The sequence below is a fragment of the Macrotis lagotis genome, chromosome 4, assembly GCF_037893015.1.
Source record: "Macrotis lagotis isolate mMagLag1 chromosome 4, bilby.v1.9.chrom.fasta, whole genome shotgun sequence".
NCBI classification, from domain to species: domain Eukaryota; kingdom Metazoa; phylum Chordata; class Mammalia; order Peramelemorphia; family Peramelidae; genus Macrotis; species Macrotis lagotis.
The window spans coordinates 163591070-163612067 of NC_133661.1; the positions used below are offsets into that span (position 1 = coordinate 163591070).

Sequence of the window (20998 nt, forward strand, 5' to 3'; positions counted from 1 at the left end):
TTGTTTTTCAAATTTTTTTAGGTTTTTACAAGGCAAATGGGGTTAAGTAGTAGCTTACCCAGGGCCACATAGCTAGGTAATAATTAAGCATCTGAGGCCAGATTTGAACTCAGGTTCTCCTGACCCCAGGGTTGGTGCTCTATCCACTGTGCCACCTAGCTACCCCCAAGTTTGTTTTTTTCATTGTTAAAACCTAAAGAGGAAATTACAAGTAGTCCCTGAAATAGAACCATCCTTACACAGATCAATTCTTCCTAAGTTTTCTTTAATATTTTACTTTTATTTGACATTGTTTAGTGGCAGTGAAATAGATTGCTCCTTCTTTTTATATTTTTCCAAATCTGTATCTTCCTATTCTTATTTCTCATCTTCTTTTTCCAATCTTGGTCAACTATTTTATAAGTATACCCAATGTCTTGCACTTTTGAATAATTCACTCCTTGATCTTCATCATTTCTACCTTTCCAGCCCAAGGTTTTACATCATTCTATTTATGTTCCTACTCTCTTTAATGTTTTATTTTTTTCTAAATGTATAAACAATTTTAACATTTTTTTTTCAAATTTTGAATTCCAAATTCTCTCTCCCTCCCCTCCTTTCATTGAGAAAGCAAGCAATTTGACATAGGTAATTGTGAAAAGCTCATTTCCATCAATACTCCTATTCTTGAACATCAGAAATACTGTTGGATAAATCTGTATAGCTTGATGAATAGGTCCATTGAGAATGTGTACTCTAATTGTTGCATTGACCGTTCATTTTTTTTACTTTTAACATGATAACAATACTTCTCGACTCTAGTAATTGCAAAGCACTTAATAAACATTTTATTTTTGTTTTTTTGGTGGTTTTTTTGGCATGATGAGATTAAGTGACTTGAACAAGGTTGCACAGCTTAGTAAGTATTAAGTGGCTGAGGATGGCCCTTCTTATTCCAGGGTTGGTGCTGTATCCATTGTGCCACCTCACTGCCCCTATAAACATAATTTATGCCTCATAACCCATGGATGATAGTTACAGATAGCCCTGTTTTACAATTGAGAAAACTAAGAAAACTTTGCCTTTTCCATGATCATTGCAGCTGTTATCAGAGGTAGACTTTGAATTCAGACCTTGATTGACTTCATAGTCTAGCACTGTTTCCACTTTATCAGTCTTTGTTACAAGGTCTGGAATATTCATGCTACTGGAGAATTTCTTAAGCATTTTCTTTCCTTTTTTTTTTTGTCTTTATCTTCACCTATCTTTTCTTCCCACCTCAGAAAATGATATGACATCTGCCCTTGCCAAAGTTGAGTCTTTCATCTTGTTTTTCATTCCCCATCCCCCACCTTGCTTCATCAATCATCTATCTCTTGAAAGACTTAAGATGTTTATTCACTTTATTGTTTGTACATGTGCTTCAAAAAAATCCCTTTAAGAACAAAAATCAAAAAAAGTATTGACATTGACTGTCAAACTTCCACTAGTGCACATTCCCTACCTTTTATCTTTTAATATATTTTTAATTGATATTTTTTTTTTATTTTTTTACATTGCCAAAATTTCCTCTTTTGCCTCTGTTCCCAAGTTATTCCTGACTTTATTAGACCTGGGCTGTACAAAATGCTGCGCATGTGGCCCCCTGTGGTTTAACTGTGGTTTAGCTTTAGTAAATGAAGCAGAGTTACCATAGAGCTCTCAATAAAATGGCAACTCAAAATACATTTTCTACTGTTTCAATAAAAACTTTTAAAAGTAAGGTTTGCTATTGTGCTTTTTTTAAACCATTGTAAATGTACACTTGCAATTATGACTTTTTTTTTAAAAGCAGCTTCTTGTGAACAAGTTGGGAACCTAAACGTTTATGATATTGCTTCCTATGAAGACAGATAATTTATATCTGATAAAATTCATAGATAAATTGGTGGCCATTTGTTATACTTTGTTCTACTGAATGAGAGTTGTCAGTATAAATCAATTTCTACTTTTATTAGATCAGCTTGAACAATCACTTTACATGCAATTAAATACTTAATTGTGTGCACAACATGGTTGTGACTATTTAGAAGAGTATAAATATATGATAAGATTGCCTTCTGCAAACTTAAAAATCTACCTGGAAGTCATATATGGAAGAAATAGAGAATACAAAATAGTATATAATGAAGTGATGAATTATATAGTACAACTAAATGACCTAGAATTTACAGTAAGGGATTGCTTAGGTTTGGAAAGGCTGTCATGATGGGATTGTTTTCTTGATCATCAGTTTTCTTTAACATGATGGAATTTTTACAATGGCTGCATGCAAAAGACAAAACCATATTTTTAAATATATATGTGGTAAATCAGTTGAAGTGATTGATATGTTGTTTGTCATTAATGAAATTACATGGTATTCTTAATATTATGGAATTAATCTAGTAACTGGTTACTGTTTTTGTAATGATTATAGATAGTACTAATTTTGGGGGCGGGAGTGTTGCAAGACATTGGGGTTAAATGATTTGCCTAAGGTCACACAGCTAGCATGTATTAAATGTCTGAAGGTAGATTTGCATTCAGATCCTACTGACTTCAGGGCTGGTGCTCATTCACTGTGCCACCTAAGCTGACCCTAGAGCTGGTTCTCTTAATGAATTGGTAGTAATTCGTGATACTTGGAGGCTTCTTTATATAATGGATTGAGAGTCAGATTTGAGCCAAGAAATGCATTTGAGTCTTGCCTCTTGACTCCCCTGAGCAAGACACTTAACATCTCATTGCTCCAGGTAATTCTCTAAGACCTTGTACTACTGTTCTACTTCTCACTGGGACTTTTCTTTACCAATAAAGTACTAGTCTGAACTAAATTAAAAAGTCGGTCTAGAATTGCAAGGAACCTTAGAGACCATCTGCTCTGAGCTTATCATTAGGAAAACTGAGGCTCTAAAAGATATTAAGTGGTCTGCTTAGAGTTATAGAAGTAGAGGACTGATAAGTCCCATTACTTATTTTTAAAATATAGTTTGTCACCCATATTTTTCAATATGTTTCATCAACCTCCCCCTCCCAGAATTATCCCCTATGACAAAGAATAATGAGGAAAAAATTGTCAACAAAACTAATCAACAAGTCAGAAAAAGTGTTATAGTGTTAAAACACCCCATACTTCCTTACCCATATATACATTGGCAAAAAGAGAAAGAGAAGCAGGGAAGGAGATGCCTTATATTTTTTCCTTTAAGGCAAAGTTTGTCAAAATTTTTTTTCAACATTCAATTTTAATTGTTTTGCTCTCTCCATTTAAGTTATTATCATTATGTATATTTTCCTGGTTTTCTGTAATTCTGTATTCCCATGCTGTTCTATATTTACCATCCATTAACTATGTAGATTGTTCCCTGTTTTCTCGATCCCTTAAAATTATGAAACACAGCAGCTAGCCCAGTTTGATTTTTCTCTTAGGTAAGAAACAAGAAACAGATGAACTAAGTGGAGATGCTTCAGTGGAAGATGATACATTTGTTAAGGTAAAGTTTTAAATACTCTGCTTATGTAGTTCATTTCTTTCTGTGAATAGGACCAAGGTTTTAAGACAGTTCAGCTTCATTTCAGCATCATTTCCAGCAGGGATGGACTTGTTACTGTGTTTATTACCAGATATAGTAGTTAGGTTATTTTTTCTTCTATTCCTGCAATAGAGAAAAAAATTACTGATACAGTGCTACTTATCATGCCTATTGTTATTTCCAAAGCATTTTGCAGGAAGTACCTCTTGATTTTCACTTTACTGTCACAGTACATTATTTGATCCTCATAGTACTGAGAGTAATACTGCTATTTTCCTCATTTGAAATCTAAATTAATTTAGGCTTAGAGAGATTAAGTATAGATAGCATCACATATTTTACCCTACAGGTTGAATGTTTTCACTGTAAAGAGCTCTATTTCTTTAAACTATACCTAGACAGAATAATAATGACTTCAAAAACTAATAAGGAAACTATTTAATACATTGATTTGGCTTATAGAAAGTAAACCTGCATATATTTCCTGGGCTCATTCTGGGAGGTGGTGCTGATAGTCCTCAGGACATTTTGAAAGGTGAAATTTCTTTGCTGTTTTTTCATTTTCATTTATGCTTCTAGCCTTTCTACTTCCTGACATTCTTTCAAGGGTCAGTTACCCTTGAGTTAACCAGGTTCCTCCCTCTGACTTGGTTCTCCCTGGAAGTATCCTGTATTAATGTATTTCAACTAGAAAAGTAATTAAGGAGTAAATTTTTCCCTCTCCCCAATTGAATTTGATGCCATTTTAGGTTTTCTAGAGAAACTTCCCTTTCCCTTTTGGGGTGATTTTTCTCTTAAAGCAGCACTAAGTCTTAATTTTTGAAAAGGTAAAGAAAAAAGTTCTGTGCTTCTCCCAGATCTCCTATTCTGCCCCCCCCCCCCCCTTCTTGGATAAAATAAACATCATTTCTAGATCAGTAACGTAGTAGATTGTGCACAGGACTTTGGTCCTTCCATTCATACAGCCCAGGGTACCTGTAACCCTGATTGTCTGTATCTGGGCCTCAGAAACTCTTCTGTCCCTTCTCTCTCTCTCTCTCTCTCTCTCTCTCTCTCTCTCTCTCACACACACACATACACACACACCCCAGTTTGACAAAGCTTAATGGAATATACTGTTTCTTTTCTTCAAGAATGATACTTTATCAACTGCATCACTTTTCCTGAACATGGCATCCCCTATTTGCTTATATGAATAAATAAGCTTCCTGCAACTAGAAATCTTTAGAGCAGCTTCCTGATTTGTCTGGTATCTTCTCCCATTTCCCCCTCTTAACTTATCTATATCAAAATAATATTATTTGCAGCCATTTATGGGAACTGCTGCTTAGCATTTAGTATTTTTGCTTATTTCTATGTAGCATTTTTATTATACATATCATAAATATGTCAGATTAACTGTTTCATTTGCAACACTAAACTGTTTCATATATGCTCAGTCTTCATAGTTTGTTCAATATGATCATCCATTCACAACATAAGAAGAGAAAACGTTGTTTGTGAACATGTTTTGAAAAGAGGTAACCATGTCCCAAACCAAAATAGTTAAGATTAATTGGTATAAAGTGCCATGCAACAAAGATCTGTAATTAGTTACCACATTTTCACAAAAGCAGAGATTTGCCTAGTGACTTGTGAGATTGAATATTGAAGAATGACTTGTGGGAATGGTGATTTATTTTCTGTGAAATCATTTCTTTTCTACTGCACCTAAAATGTGGCTTGGGAATTGTATAATAAAATTTTTTGGAAGTTCAGAATATTTTAAAAGCAATTTAAATTTTGTTCTTCCACAAAAATGAGAGACTTGGCACTCAAAACACAAAGCTTCATTTACTTGGGTTAATAATGCTTGTCATTTTACAAAGTGTAGTTGATTTGCAAATTTAAAATGTTTAAACATTTTTTTCCTGGAGTAAAACAGCAGTGTCAATCCAAAATTTTGGGGGACGGGGATATTCTCTTAAAAGAACAGGTTAGAAAATTATCGTATCTCTTTTTTAAGTTAATATAGTGGTATTCAAGCTAATGGCTCTGTTTGTACCAAATGTTTTTGACATTAAAAGGAAAGTGAATCGGAGAATCAAGAGACCAGTGATCCAGATGGAAATGATGAACTGAAGGACTCTGAAGAATTTACTGAAAATGATGAAGAAAATAATAATTCCAAGGACTTGTCTACTACTGAACAGCATAAAAAAGATCATGAATCAAAACAAGCAGAAGCAATACAAGGCAAAGAAAAAGACCTTGAAAATCAGGTATTTTAGCACCTTTGTTATCTCTTGGCTAAAACTGCTTTCTCCTTCCCCATTTTTAAGTTATGAGTGCATAATTATTTTTTTAGTCAATTGTGTATAGTCTTGTTTGACCCCCCCCCTGAAATTTAATCAGGCATTAAACATTTAATTTTTTAATCCCAACCTATTATATATTGCATCTTTTCCAAACCCTGTTTTTTAAAGTAGTTCAACCTGGAACCAACTTCGGAAATCTATTGCTATTATTAAAACAATTACTTAACCATTTCTTTAAAAGAGCTTAAAGAGAATTTTTCTGATTTCCCCTGCCACATTTAAGTAACCTTTAAATTCTGTAGGAAAGGAGTCTGAATTATTAAATGTTGATTTAGTACCACTGTATCATTCTCCTGCTATAGAAAGTATATGACACATGCACATACCTACTTCAAATCACTAAAATAGCTTTCACATCATCCAAATACTTTATTCAGCCAAATTTATTATTCCCTTTTAACTTAGGAAAATGAAGGTCAAGAAGGTGAAGATGATACCTTTCTTACAGTCCCAGTAAGTTTAACATTGTTTTATTCACTTGATTTCATGAGAGACGGCTTATCAAAGTGGCCCTATTTTAAACATCAAAATTATATTATGCATAAAACTTTCTTAACTTTGAAATTGATTTGGATTTATATAGTGAACATTAATATTTCAATTGCTATAAAAAAGACTAAGAATTACAGAAGCCCAAAGAAAGATTTCGACCATTATACACAAGGAGCTTAAGTGAAACTACTTTCTATTCTGAAAAATATGCTTCCCAAGCCAGTGATTTTTAGCCTTTCTGGTCTGTTGTTTAGTATCTGTGCTTCTTAAATTTTTTTTTAATTTAAGGCAAAGGGATTAAGTGACTTGCCCAAGGTCACACAGATAGATAATTAAGAGTCTGAAGCCAGATTTGAACTCAAGTACTACTGATTCCCGGGCCGGGGCTCTATCCACTATGCCACCTAGCTGCCCCTCATATATTTCTTAAATTTTGAAGACTATACTTAAAAAGTATTGTTAACTGGGGAAAAATAAAATCTAAACAAATAATATTTTTTAAGTGCTATTTATGTGTCTTGTACTTTTTATACATTTAATTTTGAGAATTATAACACTCAGATGATTTTTTTTAATATAAATTTTACTTCCATCATATGTTTAGAAACTTGAGCCCTGAATTTCTAGTAAAAAGAGCTGAATTCATATCTTTACTATTTCTTACTACCTATTTGTCCTGTCTAGGCTGTGAATGAGGGGGTTTGGATGATGATCTCTTGATTCTATAAAATATTATGGCCGTTTTTCTATAGGAAAAGACTTGTTCTGGGTGATCCTTCTAACAGTGGAGAGTTGTTTCTGAAAGTTACAAGTTCCATCATATGGTGATGGTGAACTCTCAGATAGTATGTTAAGGATGTATTTTCTTGGGGCAGAAAATACTCTGCTAAATAATTAACATTTTATTTCCTTTCATTCATAAAATTGGCTTCCTTATCAGATATTCAAAGACCTGTGGACAAACTTTTTGTAAAATCCCTCCTAAAAAGTTGAGTACATTATTGTCTCCATTGCCATTAGAATTTATGCATTTCAAATAGGCTCTATTGGCCAACCCATTTGAGTTTTTAAAATAACCATATTGCATGGCTTCTAAAAGTCATTCAAAAAAACAATTCCAGAAGTTCATTTCCAAATCTTGTTGGAGCAATGTACCACTCAAGATTTGAAAATAGAAACTGGATATTTTTGAGTAATCCTTTAGCTAATATTCTTTAGCTATTTCCACAAATAAATCATTCATACTCATTTTTCCTTTATGGATAATGCCTCTGCCTAGAAAGGTATCCCTGTAATAAAATAGCACCTGATCATTTGGTCAATTTCCTGCCTCACCCCCCCGCACACACACTCAATAAGAACATGCTTTGCTGTGCATATTTATTTCTTTATCCATAAATCATTCTTGGACTAGTCTTCCTTACATTAATTTCTCCTTTGAATTGTCTGTAGCTCTTATAGCTAGTTGCTGTAATGCAGTAGCTGCAGAGCATTTCTTCTGCTTTTTTTCCAATCAGCTTACAAGTTCCTCTAGGACAAGTAGATACAATAGTACTAGATATTTATAGACACTTATAAAACCCCTTTTTTCTGTTTTTAAACCCAACTTTCCATGTATAATGTCTAATATGTTGTGATAAATTTCCATGCTCTCTAGAAGAGGACCTATCTATTCTTTTTCTTTTTTTTTGGTGAGAGGAGAATTTCTTTTGCCTTTTTTCTAATGAGAGTTCTTTGGTAAGCATTTAGAAGATGATTTTTAACAGATTCTGAAAAAATTATCTTCAGTGATAAACTAATTGTATCCTTCACAGCCTTCAGAATCCAGGGTATGCTATAAGAAGAGATTTGTGTGACCTTTGGTCTGTGACTAGATTCATAATAACATAGTATAAAATTGATGTGAATAGAGTAAGGTATATAATTTATTTTCTAATTTGAATTCCCTTGAGTTTGGCATAGGGCTCTCTGGATTATTAGTTGGTGGGTATTGAAAAAAGTAGAGCCTCGAATTCATGTTTTCTGGTGACCACAGAGGATCATTATTAGTCACAAGTACCTTATCAGGCTGATTTATCACTTTGCAGATACCTTATCAGGCTGATTTATCACTTTGCCAGATACATAAGAGAGATGAGATGGTGAATAGTACTTTGTCAGTTCACAAACCATTAAAGTCTAGCTTGCTTGCTTAGGGTGGAGCAAATGTTATTTAAATATGTAAAGATAATTGTGTGGCATCTTCATATATTAAATTTCATATGTTTTGTTAAAAATCATTATTAAAGGTATGATTGCCATAAACAGATATTTATCAGACCATATGGATATAACTAGAGCAAGTATATTTTTATTGTCTTTCTTTATTCAAGTTATTTCATATATTTAAGGCTTTTTGTGACATTTTTAGTGGATTTGTTTTGAGCTAGCCTCAAAGTCAGATTTTGGATTTTCAGCTTCTACCACATGTTGTGCCTTTGTGATCCTTGGCAAATCACTTAATTTTTTTCTAATTGTAGAACTGACTTAGGATCCTAGGTAAAGAATTCTAGAAGAAGCCATAAATATCTAATTTAACCTCTTCTAGCTTTATTACTTTGCCTAATGGTTAGCACTATGATTTGAAACCAGAATCTTCTACTTGCAAATCCAGTATTCCTTTTTACTAAAGAGAATATCTTTACTACAAGAGAGTTTCTTTCTGAGAATTTTTACACTAATGATAATTTTTTAAAAACTTTAGCTCTAGACTCTACTCTCTCTCTGTGTTCTCAAAGAGAAATCTACCTTACAATTCTGCTCATTCCTTTTCTTTTCACTAGCTTTCCACATCCAATCAAGTAAAATAGCAATACTCAAAAGGAGAAAAAAAGATTTGAACATCGTGCATTTGATAAACTTCCCTTTCCTCCCCACTAATTTTAAGGTGTTTTTGTTATTTATATCTGATAATTCCTTTCCAGGTCCTTAAGATTATTTCTAAAAATTTATTTTTACAACCAAAATATAAAAAATGAAATTGTTATAAGGTTCTATGAGGTTTATAATAATGGCATGTTTTTTAAAATAAAATTAAGAATATTATATTAACTGTCACTTTGAACCTACTCTCTTTCCTTTAGTTTTGCTTTAAATTAATTTTTTTGTGATTTTTGCCTTTTTTAGTTAATTTTCTTTTGAGATAACAAATGTGATTTAATCAGTCAAATGTAATTTCCAAACATTTAATGAAATCTTGGTATGCTTTAGTAATTGGATTAGCAAAATGTACTTTGAATTAATGACTGTATACATTAACATCTGTGTCCATGTGCATCTTTTGTGCTATGTGCCTGAATTACCTCATGTATAGCAGAATTTTTTCTCAGTGTAGCATCCATTCAATATTATTTTGAAACAATTAATTTTATTAAGTAGATTGAGGTAAGATGTGCTTCAAATAATGTGATACATTTTAAATCAAAAGATATTTTTGGTTTTTCTATTCTCCCCTATCCTTTCTTATGAATAGTTTTGAAGTTTAACCTTTGAGGTCTTCAAATTAAAGATATCTATCTGGTTTTAAACCCTTTTGTCCTTTGCAGTATCCTTACAGGCCCATGAAAACAGACTGCCTTTTGGTTAAGGTCTTTGATACTGTTTTGAAAATTATAACCTAAAAGTTGCCTTTGCACTGTTGAGTTAAAAGGAAAATATTTCAACAGCGCTCCTATTCTCAAAGGAATTGTCAATCTTATTTGAAGTTAATTGTGAACATTATTATTGAATTGATTGTATAGGACCTTTCTTTTTCAAATAAGGTATACATGCAATAGTTTCCATTTATTTTAATAGAGTATGGGTCAAATGGAATACTTCACAAAACTTAACAATTCTTATTTATAGAGCATTAGTTTATGAGCTTGACATAGTTGAGCTTATTGTTGAAGTTTATTCATATTTACGTTTGATTATTTTTTTTAATTTCAGGATGGTGAAGAAGAAGAAAAGGAAAAAGGTATGTTTGAAGTTAAATAGAGTTAAAGGGTTGCAGAGATTCAGAAAATGGAAAATTGGGAGGAAGTGATTAAAGAATTAGTGACTTGAACCTTACTTTTAAAATTGGTTTGTCTTATGGTAATTAGGTGAATTAAGTAAATATATTAATCAGTTTTTTCATGTTTATTTTTTAAAGACTAAGGTTTCTTTTAACTAAATAGTACATATCAGTTACTGTGGTAGAAATATTGCTAAAAGTGCAATTCATTAAACCAATTTTTTTCCTATTTTTAAAAAAAACAAATCATTTCTAGCAGACGGTAAGTTGATGCACATAATCTATACTGCAGTAACTCATACGTGCTCCTGGATCCCTAGAATGTGACTGTATTTGAATTTTGCAACTAGTCCTGAAAGAGGATCACCATCAAAACTTCATTTTCATTGCTGCTGCTTGGAAATGGCAAGTGTGCTTTGCTTAAAGAGCATCTTTTCAGAAACTTCCATGCAGAGCCTTCTGAGTGAATTTCATTGCTTAAAAGAACCATCAGATGAAACTGCAAGTACAGAAATCACAGTATGCTACACATCTGGTCATCAAGAGGTTTTAGAAGACTTCTTGGATAGAAATCAAAGGATTCTACATACTTTGGACTAGAAAGGACATGGAACAGTGTTTTAAGCAAGGCAGCCTGATAAAAACCTTGAAGCTATGGAGTAAATCTGCAGACTGAAAACATTTACCAGAGACCATATGCCTGAATGAAGTCTTTCTGTTTTGGCGAGTGCAAGAATGAAATCATTGAACATTATAATTGTGGGACTGACTGAACATTGTCGAATATCTGTGAAGTGAGAAGGAAGACTGAAAATAGCCATTTTACCCTGAACATTTGGAGAAGTTCATCTTGGAAGCCTTCTACATCATCTTTGTGTATGATTCTGGACTGCATCAGTCAACAGCTGAATTGGAAGACTGAAAAGACAGGACCCTGAAATACTTTGACCAATTTTGATCCTTAAGACTGTAAACTTTTTCAAGGAGTCATGATGCTGCACAATCCTGAAGGTCACAAGTCTTAAACCATGATGTCTTGAACATTGAATAGTGAATCTGTACATTTAAAATTCTCATGGAGGAAATACTTCTAAATGGCATTAACTTAGAAGCAGTTGTGAAGAACCGGTATCTCCTGGATTAGAACCATTTTCTCACTATTGTTGTTTGATGGTATTTGTATGTAGAAAATTTTATTTTTTCTCATGAAGAATGAGTGATCCTGGGTAAAGGATTGTTTGTGTTAATACCATTGTGTTTTTTCTTACCTTCCATCAGTGCTAATAATTTGTATTTTCTAGGTCCTAATCTAGCTTATGAATATGAAATTGTTTAAACTTCTTGTTTTGCCATATTTATTCCTGTTAAATCCTCTTAGATATAGCAGGTTCTGGTGATGGTACACAAGAAGTATCTAAACCTCTTCCTTCAGAAGAGAACCTAGCTGAGGCTGATCAGACAGCTCATGAAGAGATGGAAGGTAACACGTCTGTGAAAGAAGCTGAGGATGACAACATTTCGGTCACAATCCAGGCTGAAGATGCCATCACTCTGGATTTTGATGGTGATGACCTCCTAGAAACAGGTAAAAATGTGAAAATTACAGATTCTGAAGCAAGTAAGCCAAAAGATGGGCAGGATGCCATTGCACAGAGCCTGGAGAAGGAAAGCAAAGATTATGAGATGAACGAGAGCCATAAAGATGGTAAGAAGGAAGACGGCGTGAAGGGTGATGCTGTCGAGAAGGAAGCCAGAGAAAGTTCTAAGAAAGCAGAATCTGGAGACAAAGAAAAGGATACTTTGAAGAAAGGGCCCTCGTCTACTGGGGCCTCTGGTCAAGCAAAGAGGTTTGTTTTTCTATGTCAGTTCTTTACGATACTGAGTTCCAGCATTCAATAAGATCACTCTACATTAAGGGGGTAGCATCAAGAACCTTGTACAGTAATTAGTATCTTATGATCCTGCCTATAATTTTTTGAACGTCATAAGTTACTTTTTAAAAAAATTCAAGATCTTCGTATATACAGTTTGTCCTACTGATTGCATTGTCGAATTGTCAGCATTTATTTGTTTTTTTTTCAAATTGACAAGTTTTTTGTGTTTTATTTTTAAAAATCCTTGTGATGATGGTAATGAACAGCTATCAGTTCTAAGAACACAAAATGAAGTCAAGTCCCATTCCTGAAATCTGGAGAAGATGGCCATATATCCACTGAATAGAATTGTCAGAAAATCTAGATCTTCAGGCATCTTGGGGAAAATCAGTGCAAGAATCCCAAGGGAGTCATTTGTTCAAATAACCCAATCCAGCCCTTTGGAATTGTTAATTTGTATCAATAGAAGTAGTTTGAAATGCAGTACTTAACAATTAGTTCAGTTTTTTCAACTTCTTTCTGGTGATTTGCTTCTTTAGCTCTTCAAAGGAATCTAAAGAAAGCAAGACATCATCTAAGGATGACAAAGGTAATGACTTTTATCATTTTATTGGCAGTGGTATGATACATTATCCAGAGTAAACAATTCCTTGGCAATTCCTATCATAATTGACATTTATTTCTGAGTTCTGAAACCTTCAATCAGTATTTGGGCCTTTGTAGCATCTCCATCTTTTGTTTTACCCACTTTTAGTGATACAATATTAAACACATAGTAACAATGCATGTCAACCACAGATTGGGAAGTAGATGTAATTACATATGTAATTCAGTAATCTAAATGCCTACTTATTAGAAAAGGGATTACTTAGATAGATTACCATTTACTTTCCCACTTTTGAGGTAATTACTAAATTAAACCTTCTGTTCTTGCTTTTGAGTATTTAAAGAAAACATTTCTGTCCCATTTCTTCATATCACTTTTTTTCAATCTTTGTGTTAATGCTACATAAAATAGACATTAAGTATATTAGAACTCCCAAAATTAAAACTTTTTTGTAAGGTTGAACTTTTTTTTTAAAGTACTAAACAAACTCTTTTATAGAATATTAGGTCTGAGTCTTCTAAATTTCATTATTTTCTACTTGATGGGAATATTTTATTCAAAAAATGTAGGAATGGAGTAAAGTTTAATGAAATCTAAACCTTTATTTTCTTATATCATGTTTCCTAATGGTCATGAATTATAAATTTTATATAAAACACTCCATTTGAAAAGATTTTAAGACAATCCAAGCCCTCAACATTTGCCTCTTATAACCATGATATTTGGTGTTGATAATGATGGTCCAGAAACGTTTGAAAATCTTAAAAGTATCTTTTTAATAATTAGTAAAAGATGTTTAGCTTGTAAAATTCAGCAAAAGACAACATCAGAAATTAATGATGTGAAAATAAATGTTTTCTATGTAAATATTCCTACTCACTAACTCCATTATTGACCGTAGTTGGTTAACCACAATTTTCTACTACTCCTATACTCTTGATAATTTCATTGTCCCTTTTAAAAAAAAAATCACATCTGAAGAAATGTAGAAGGGTGACAGAACTTTTCTATTTCCCCATTCATTATATTCAATTCTAGGAAATGGTCATTTGAATGCAGTAAAGCCACTAAAATATTCCCTTGTAAATTATTGCATTCATTTAAAATTTAATATCTAGCTTGTATTAAAATACTTAAGTTTAACAAAGTGTTTAATAAACATTGTGTCATTTAATCCTCATGATAACCCTGTGATGTAGGTGCTCTTATTTTCATCCCATTTTTACAGATGAAGTTGAGACCCAGAATGGTTAAGTGATTTGACCAGGTCACACAGCTAATAATTGTCTGAAACTGGATTTGAACGCAGGTCTTCCCACTCCATGTTAATGTTCTTATCAACTATGGCACCTGTCTTTAGTCACTTCTCCAAAAGATTACATAGCATTATGATGTGCAAAAGATGCTTTCTCTTAAACCTCCGAGCTAATTTGCTCTTGTCAGTGATGTAATGGTGATTAGGTGACTGCCAGATTTGGTTATAAATGACCCATTAGTACTCCCATTCTGTATACTTGGTCTTCACAGGAGAGATGCTGGCAAGAATTGTCTTTTTTTTATTCCTCTTTTACTTATACTTTGGAGTAGCAAAAGTTTAGGATTCATGTTTTCTGGAATAATAAAATTGTTTAGGGTTTTATTTGTTTTCCTTTCTGAAGATAGCAAAATCTATCACTTTTAAATGGACAGATTTATTTGCATTTTATGACTTTCCTCCCTCCCTCCCCAATGGCATTTTAATGTTTATAAATTGTGGTTTTGGAGACATGTGGCCATCTTGCCCTTTATAAATTAAGATAGTACATAATTCTCATCCAAACATACACAATTTTCATTGATATACTTCAGCATTTGATATGAAATCTATTTCAGGAAGTACAAGTAGCACTAGTGGCAGCAGTGGAAGCTCAACTAGAAATCTCTGGGTTAGTGGACTTTCTTCTAATACCAAAGCAGCTGATTTGAAGAATCTCTTTGGCAAATATGGAAAGGTATTTCGCCAATTTAAGCACGTGTTTCTAGTATATATTTTTGTTCAGTACATTCTAACATATATATGTATGTATGTATATTTACACATAGGAATGTTAAATTAGAATGACATCTTTTGGAACCGTATATTTCAAAATACCTATTAAACTATTACAAAAGCAAGTGACTTTCATTTGGCATAATTATTAAACTGTTTTGTATTGGTATTCATTGCAATGTTTTGATGATTAAGTGAACTCAGAAGTTATTTTGAATTTGGGTAATAATTTGATGGAAGATAAATACCTAATAATTGCTTGTATACTTAGAACTAAATTTTAGCCCCTTTGGCAAATTAGAATAGTTAAAATGAATTAATGATTTAGTTTTATGCTATTACATCCTAGTGACCTTTTGAGATAGATGTTAACTCCTTAGAAACTGAGCTTAGAAAACTTAGTATGGTCTCAGAATTTTCAGTATCTGAATTTTTGACAGGAATTGTGAAGATCAAACATAATGTAACTTTTCAAGATGGTTACCATTAGAAGCTGGGGGTGGTGGTGACCCTTTTCTATGCTAAAAGATAGTACAAATCTTTTCCAAATTAAATGTAAGTTAAACCAGATTTAACTAGTGGAAAATGAGTTTCTTAGAATATTTGTTTAAAACATTTTATATAACCATCTTTAGTCTTCTAAAAATAAACTCGAGAATCATTTTTTCCCAGAGTGCAGGTTCCTTAGATTCAAGATTGTATTGTCACATGGGATATTGACATAAAAAATAGAAGTTTTTGTATTCTCTAATCATAAGTGTTTTGGTAGGCTTTTTTTTCTTCCCTGGAGTCCACGATAAGTATTGGTGAAGTTACAAGAAATTATATTCAAGGATATCATTAATATGATTCTGAGTCACTCTGGAACTAATAGTTATTAGTATTCTACTAAAATCTTTTCCTCATACTTACAGATATATTTTATTTTATTTGAAATTTGAGTTTTTTGTATGGAACCCACGAACTCCCTTTAGTTACTTCCATCCAGTGTTTTAATTGATTCTGTCTTTTAGGTAATCTGGAAGCAATTTCATTTTTTGTACTCATAATACTATGACTTTAGGAATATAAAAAAATGTGATTTAAGTTTGATGGCTAAAAAATATATGTTAACAGCCAAGAACAAACATTTAGACTTAAATATGTGATTACCAAAGGGTCCAGGAATATTTAAAGAGTTGCTACAAAAAATGATAGCTTCATCTATAAATAGTTGCCTAAAAGTTAACTATTTTGCAACTCATTTACCTCTTAATTGTACTTTTTCAATCTTCTTATCACCTGTCAGTGGTTCATTGCTGTTTTTTTCTCTGTACTCGATATGATCTCCTAATACTCATTTCTCATTGCCCATCCAATTTGAGACCACATCCTTAGCTCTCCTGATGGAAAAGTTTTGTCCTGTCTCTTTTTCAAGAGTGCAAATTCTTTATTGCCATACATGAGCATTGATTATCATATTAGAATTTTAAGTGCCAACGTGTTCATAATTATATCATGAATGAATCCCTAGAGAGTCAGACCGCACCAACCGTAGAAAGCACTTAAAATAATGTGAAAAAATGAATTCTTTCTGAAGAGATCTAGAAATAACTACTTGATGATGACATGAACTATTTGTGTAGTTGAATGTTGACATCAGTTTATTAGAGTTTAGATCAAAATCAGTATCAAATTAGAAGAATTTAGTGTACTGCTATATAATTTTAAAACCATTGTGCCAAAAAGAAAAAAACAAACTAAACATTGACATATGCTCTCCTAACATCTTCTTCCAGTGAACTCTAATGAATGTAAACATTAGAAAAAGGAAAAGAACCTTAGATAACTGGACAAGCATTTTATCTCTTGATTAAGCCAAGAAATAAGGCATTCAGTGGTCTCACTATTTTAGTATATAAACTCTTGTTAAATTCTTTGTAAGGAGATAATTGAAAATTACATTATCTGATTACACTGAAGAAAATATCGATTTTATAAACCTTGAGACCTTATTAAATCAATTTATCCCAAGAGTATTGAGGGTTGAAATTAAAAGAACAATTTTAGAAAGGTTCTGCCAAGGTACTATGAAAATTAAAACTATTCTGTCCATCAATGATACTTAACCACTAAATTTGGGCTACATTTTTAAGATAGATAAGAAGTGTGTCTAGACCAGAGAAAGAACACACAAAGGAGATCCTTATTCAGATGGGAAAGATTTTGAGACTGTTTAGGAATTTATTTTCAGCCCACTAAAAGAAAGAAGATAATAAACATTTGGAAAAAAATTATGAACATTATCAAAGAAATATAAGCAAGAATATCAACAACTTCCTAATTACCTGTTCCTCCTATCCTTACAAAAATCTCTAAGAAGAATTTATGCACATTTCAAGGATTTTCTTGATAAAAGATATGAAAAGAAGACAACCATTCTTTTGCAAATGATATTCTAAACCAGACCACATTATGACATAGTCTTAGAGTTTACTGAACAGTACAGGCAAGATCTCACTGTACTCATTATCTCTTGGATCTTAAAAATATTTTTAATTTGATGATAGCAAAATGCCACCTTAAAGGCTGTCTTTCAACAAGCTGCCTTCTGTGTGTTAAAGTCATACTAAGTTCTTTGAAAACTAGTACAACAACGATAATTTTATTGGAAAAGGCCTCTACCCTCTGGCTCCCTGATTTAAAAGTATTAATAGGGACATGTATATTTACCAGAGATGTTTTCCACTCTCATGGAGGATGTCCAAAATGAAGAGTTCCTCTGTAGATGATAAGGGTCTTTTGGATGCTTTTTTGTTTGTGGATGATAGTGCTGATTACAACAAGCCTTGGAAAATTGCAGTCTTCTAAATGAAATCCATAATCATTCGACAAAATTCATTCTTAATTACTCACACAGAAGAAACCAAATGGATGAAGATTACCTATTGTACTGATTTCGACTTAAAATTAAATGGACGAGTCTATAGAACTGATCGAAAATGTTGCACATCTTTGCTAGGCACCGCAGAATCATAGGGAACTGAGCCCTGGAATGAGTAGCAGGAGGAAAAATGGCTGTATTACATATGTGAGATTATGACGTGCTTTTAACTTCCTCTTGAAATAAAGGTCCATTCTTCTCCCATGATGGTGTATAACTGCAAAGGATGAAGTATCTTGATTTCTGAAGAATCAAATTTACAGGTCTCCCAAAGGGCAATGGAGAAGTGCATAGTGAGCATAAATAGGCTACCACATGTTAATGAAGAATTGCAAAGGATATATGGCATAAGATGTCAGAAATATAACTAGAAAAAGGTTGGCTGGTCACATAGCCAGAATGCAGGATTACCCAAGGACAGCCCCACTGTACTATACATAAGTACTTACACCAGGCCAAGATCAAGAATAAAACTCCCCCAAGCAAATTGGGCAAGGACCCCTTGCTAAGAATTTATTGTACATAAGCAAGAATTGGACAGGATGAGAAGGTATGGATAAGTGAATAATCACAGGTTCGTAGCAGAATATATCAAAAATTTAATCTCATCATAATTAAACAATTTTGTAATCAAGACATGACTGGTTAAGCATATTTTCTTTTTAAAATAATGTATTTTATATTTATGTACATATATAAAGATATAAATTATGCTGTAACCTTGCTTGTCAGGTTCCATTTTTAAACAAGCTAATTTTAATAAATTGCATAAGTGACTGTATAGAATGTTGTGTGTGTAATTGAAATTGAATGAGGCATTCTTTATCAGAATAGAAAGGAACATTATTATGTTCTATTCTTGTACTTCCCTTAAAATGACTTTCTAATGCTTTGTAATGTTAAACCTGTTTCTCTTAGGTGCTTAGTGCAAAAGTGGTTACTAATGCCCGAAGTCCTGGAGCAAAATGTTATGGTATTGTCACTATGTCTTCAAGTACTGAAGTAGCTAGATGTATTGCACACCTTCATCGTACTGAACTTCATGGACAACAGATTTCTGTTGAGAAAGTAAGCATTGCTTTATGCTACAAATAAATAAAAATAATATTAAATTTCAGGTATAGTTTTCCTTGATTTTAAAATTTTGACATGGGGTTGTTTCAGGTTAAAGGTGATCCTTCTAAAAAAGAATTAAAGAAAGAAAGTGATGAAAAATCAAGTTCAGGTAGAAGTACTGGAGATAAAAAATCTACAGCAAGTGACAAAACAAGCAAGTAAGAATTTGTTTGTCTGGTATTAATAGCCACACAAATTCTCTAGCACTGTAGAGAACTATTTCTTACTACTTGAGTTTTCTTTTGTTGGTATGACTAGGACTCAAGCCTCTACCAAAAAAGAAGAAAAAAAATCTGAAAAATCTGAGAAAAAAGAAAGTAAGGAAACTAAGAAAACAGAAGGTAAAGATGAGAAGGGTGATAATGGATCAAGTGGCCCAACTTCAGAGTCAATTAAAAAAAGCGAAGAAAAGAAACGAATAAGTATGCAATATACCTTTATTTTTCCATCTGATCCTCTTTCTAATGCATTATTCTACATAATTTTATTTTATGGCAGTGAAGTTGAGATTCATATTTAATGTTTTAAAGTTGCTAGTTAACAAGGTAAAAATGATGAAATATTTGTTCTTTACTTACCCAACCATTATTTATCTTGTAGAACATAAAGATTTTTCATTCAAGCTATTTTAGTTTTCTCTTTCTTACTCTTGCTATGATCACTGAATTGTGTTTGATTAAGGGAAAGGGAACAACATGTTTTAATTTAGAAATGCCAAACTCAAGACCTTGGTTTTATTGCTGCAAAACTCTGGAGTGTTGCTGATTAAATATAATTGGAAAATGCTCAATCAAACAAACAAACAAATAAATGATGTTAATTTTTGTTTAAGACTTAAGTTAAAGTTGATTTGCTGATATGTATTCTCCATACCATGAATTCTTTGTTTATTAAATTGCATGTTCTATGTAGGCAGTGAGTATATAGGGTTGGGTACTCTCTCTTTAAGGTGTTTGCCAGAACGTCAACCTTCATTTTATAAAAATATTACTGTTTTGTATTTTGTTGAGTATTCTATATATATAAGATAGACTAAATAAGATTACATGATGACTCCTCGACTTCCCTGCTTCCCTGCTTCCCTCAATTTCTTTTGAATTTTTTTCTATTTTTCTTCCTGAATAAAAAGAAAGTACATTTGTTCTGATTTGGGGTAATTCTTACTTGCTTTTCCTACTTTTTTCTTTTATTAGGTGCAAAGAGTCCAGGTCACATGGTAATATTAGATCAAACAAAAGGAGATCACTCTAGATCCTCAAGAAGGGGGAGATATGATAAAGTAAGTCCATTGGAATAAAATCGATTTCACCAGCTTTTCTTGTATTAATAGTTTACCAGCAGTTCTCTGTGAGTGTATTTTTAAAATATTTTGATTCCACTATTCTGAGTTTGCCAAAGTGGAATTAATCTAGCAATCTTTTTAACAAATATTAGTGCAACTTAGTATATTTTGTCTAATCACCCAGGTGGCAAGGAACAGGGAGAGAGCTAGTCAAGATAAAAAGAAGGACAAAGACTACAGAAGTCGCAAAGATATACTGCCTTTTGAAAAAATGAAGGAACAGAGAATGCGAGAACATCTAGTACGTCTAGAAAGAATACGAAGAGCAGTGGAGCTTAGAAGGTAAGGGGAAGAAGTACTTTCCTATATGAATAAAGAGGGTGACAGGATTTAGAATTGGAAGAAACAGTTGATATTCTCTAGCCATACCTACCCTTTTTACAGATTAGGAAATTTTGAGGACTAAAGGGGTTAAATTGCTCGCCTGGATAGCAGACTTTGGAATCAGGTCCTCCAGTTCTAAGTTCTGTGCTTTTTTTTTTTCTGTGGTGTATGGCTCCCTGTAGTGATACATACAAATATTTTATTTACAAATCGATCAGTACTATCTTTTGATTGCAAAAATTGTAAAATTGAAGTGTCCTATAGAATTTGTTGACCCTTTGTATTTAGGGGATGTAATGGTCACCTTAATATGTAGTTCATGGAGAAAATGTATGTTAAGGTGATTTAATCTCAAACCAGAAGCT

At 32.6% G+C, this 20998-nt stretch overlaps 1 protein-coding gene across 6 annotated transcripts in view; it reads left to right on the plus strand.

Annotated features, from left to right (window-relative positions):
* The window catches only part of SLTM (SAFB like transcription modulator), a 51850-nt gene that overhangs the window by 15953 nt on the left and 14899 nt on the right, over positions 1-20998 (plus strand). For 2 of the 6 annotated variants that reach the window (XM_074234559.1, XM_074234561.1), the window contains exons 3-14: positions 3430-3494; positions 5600-5794; positions 6296-6343; positions 10352-10379; positions 11797-12265; positions 12832-12881; positions 14772-14890; positions 18770-18919; positions 19016-19125; positions 19226-19389; positions 20161-20246; positions 20434-20591. In XM_074234559.1, coding sequence (XP_074090660.1) covers positions 3430-3494; positions 5600-5794; positions 6296-6343; positions 10352-10379; positions 11797-12265; positions 12832-12881; positions 14772-14890; positions 18770-18919; positions 19016-19125; positions 19226-19389; positions 20161-20246; positions 20434-20591 — 1642 coding nt within the window. The remainder of the gene's footprint in view (positions 1-3429; positions 3495-5599; positions 5795-6295; positions 6344-10351; positions 10380-11796; positions 12266-12831; positions 12882-14771; positions 14891-18769; positions 18920-19015; positions 19126-19225; positions 19390-20160; positions 20247-20433; positions 20592-20998) is intronic. The other 4 variants (XM_074234562.1, XM_074234564.1, XM_074234560.1 and 1 more) reach the window with 3 other exon arrangements.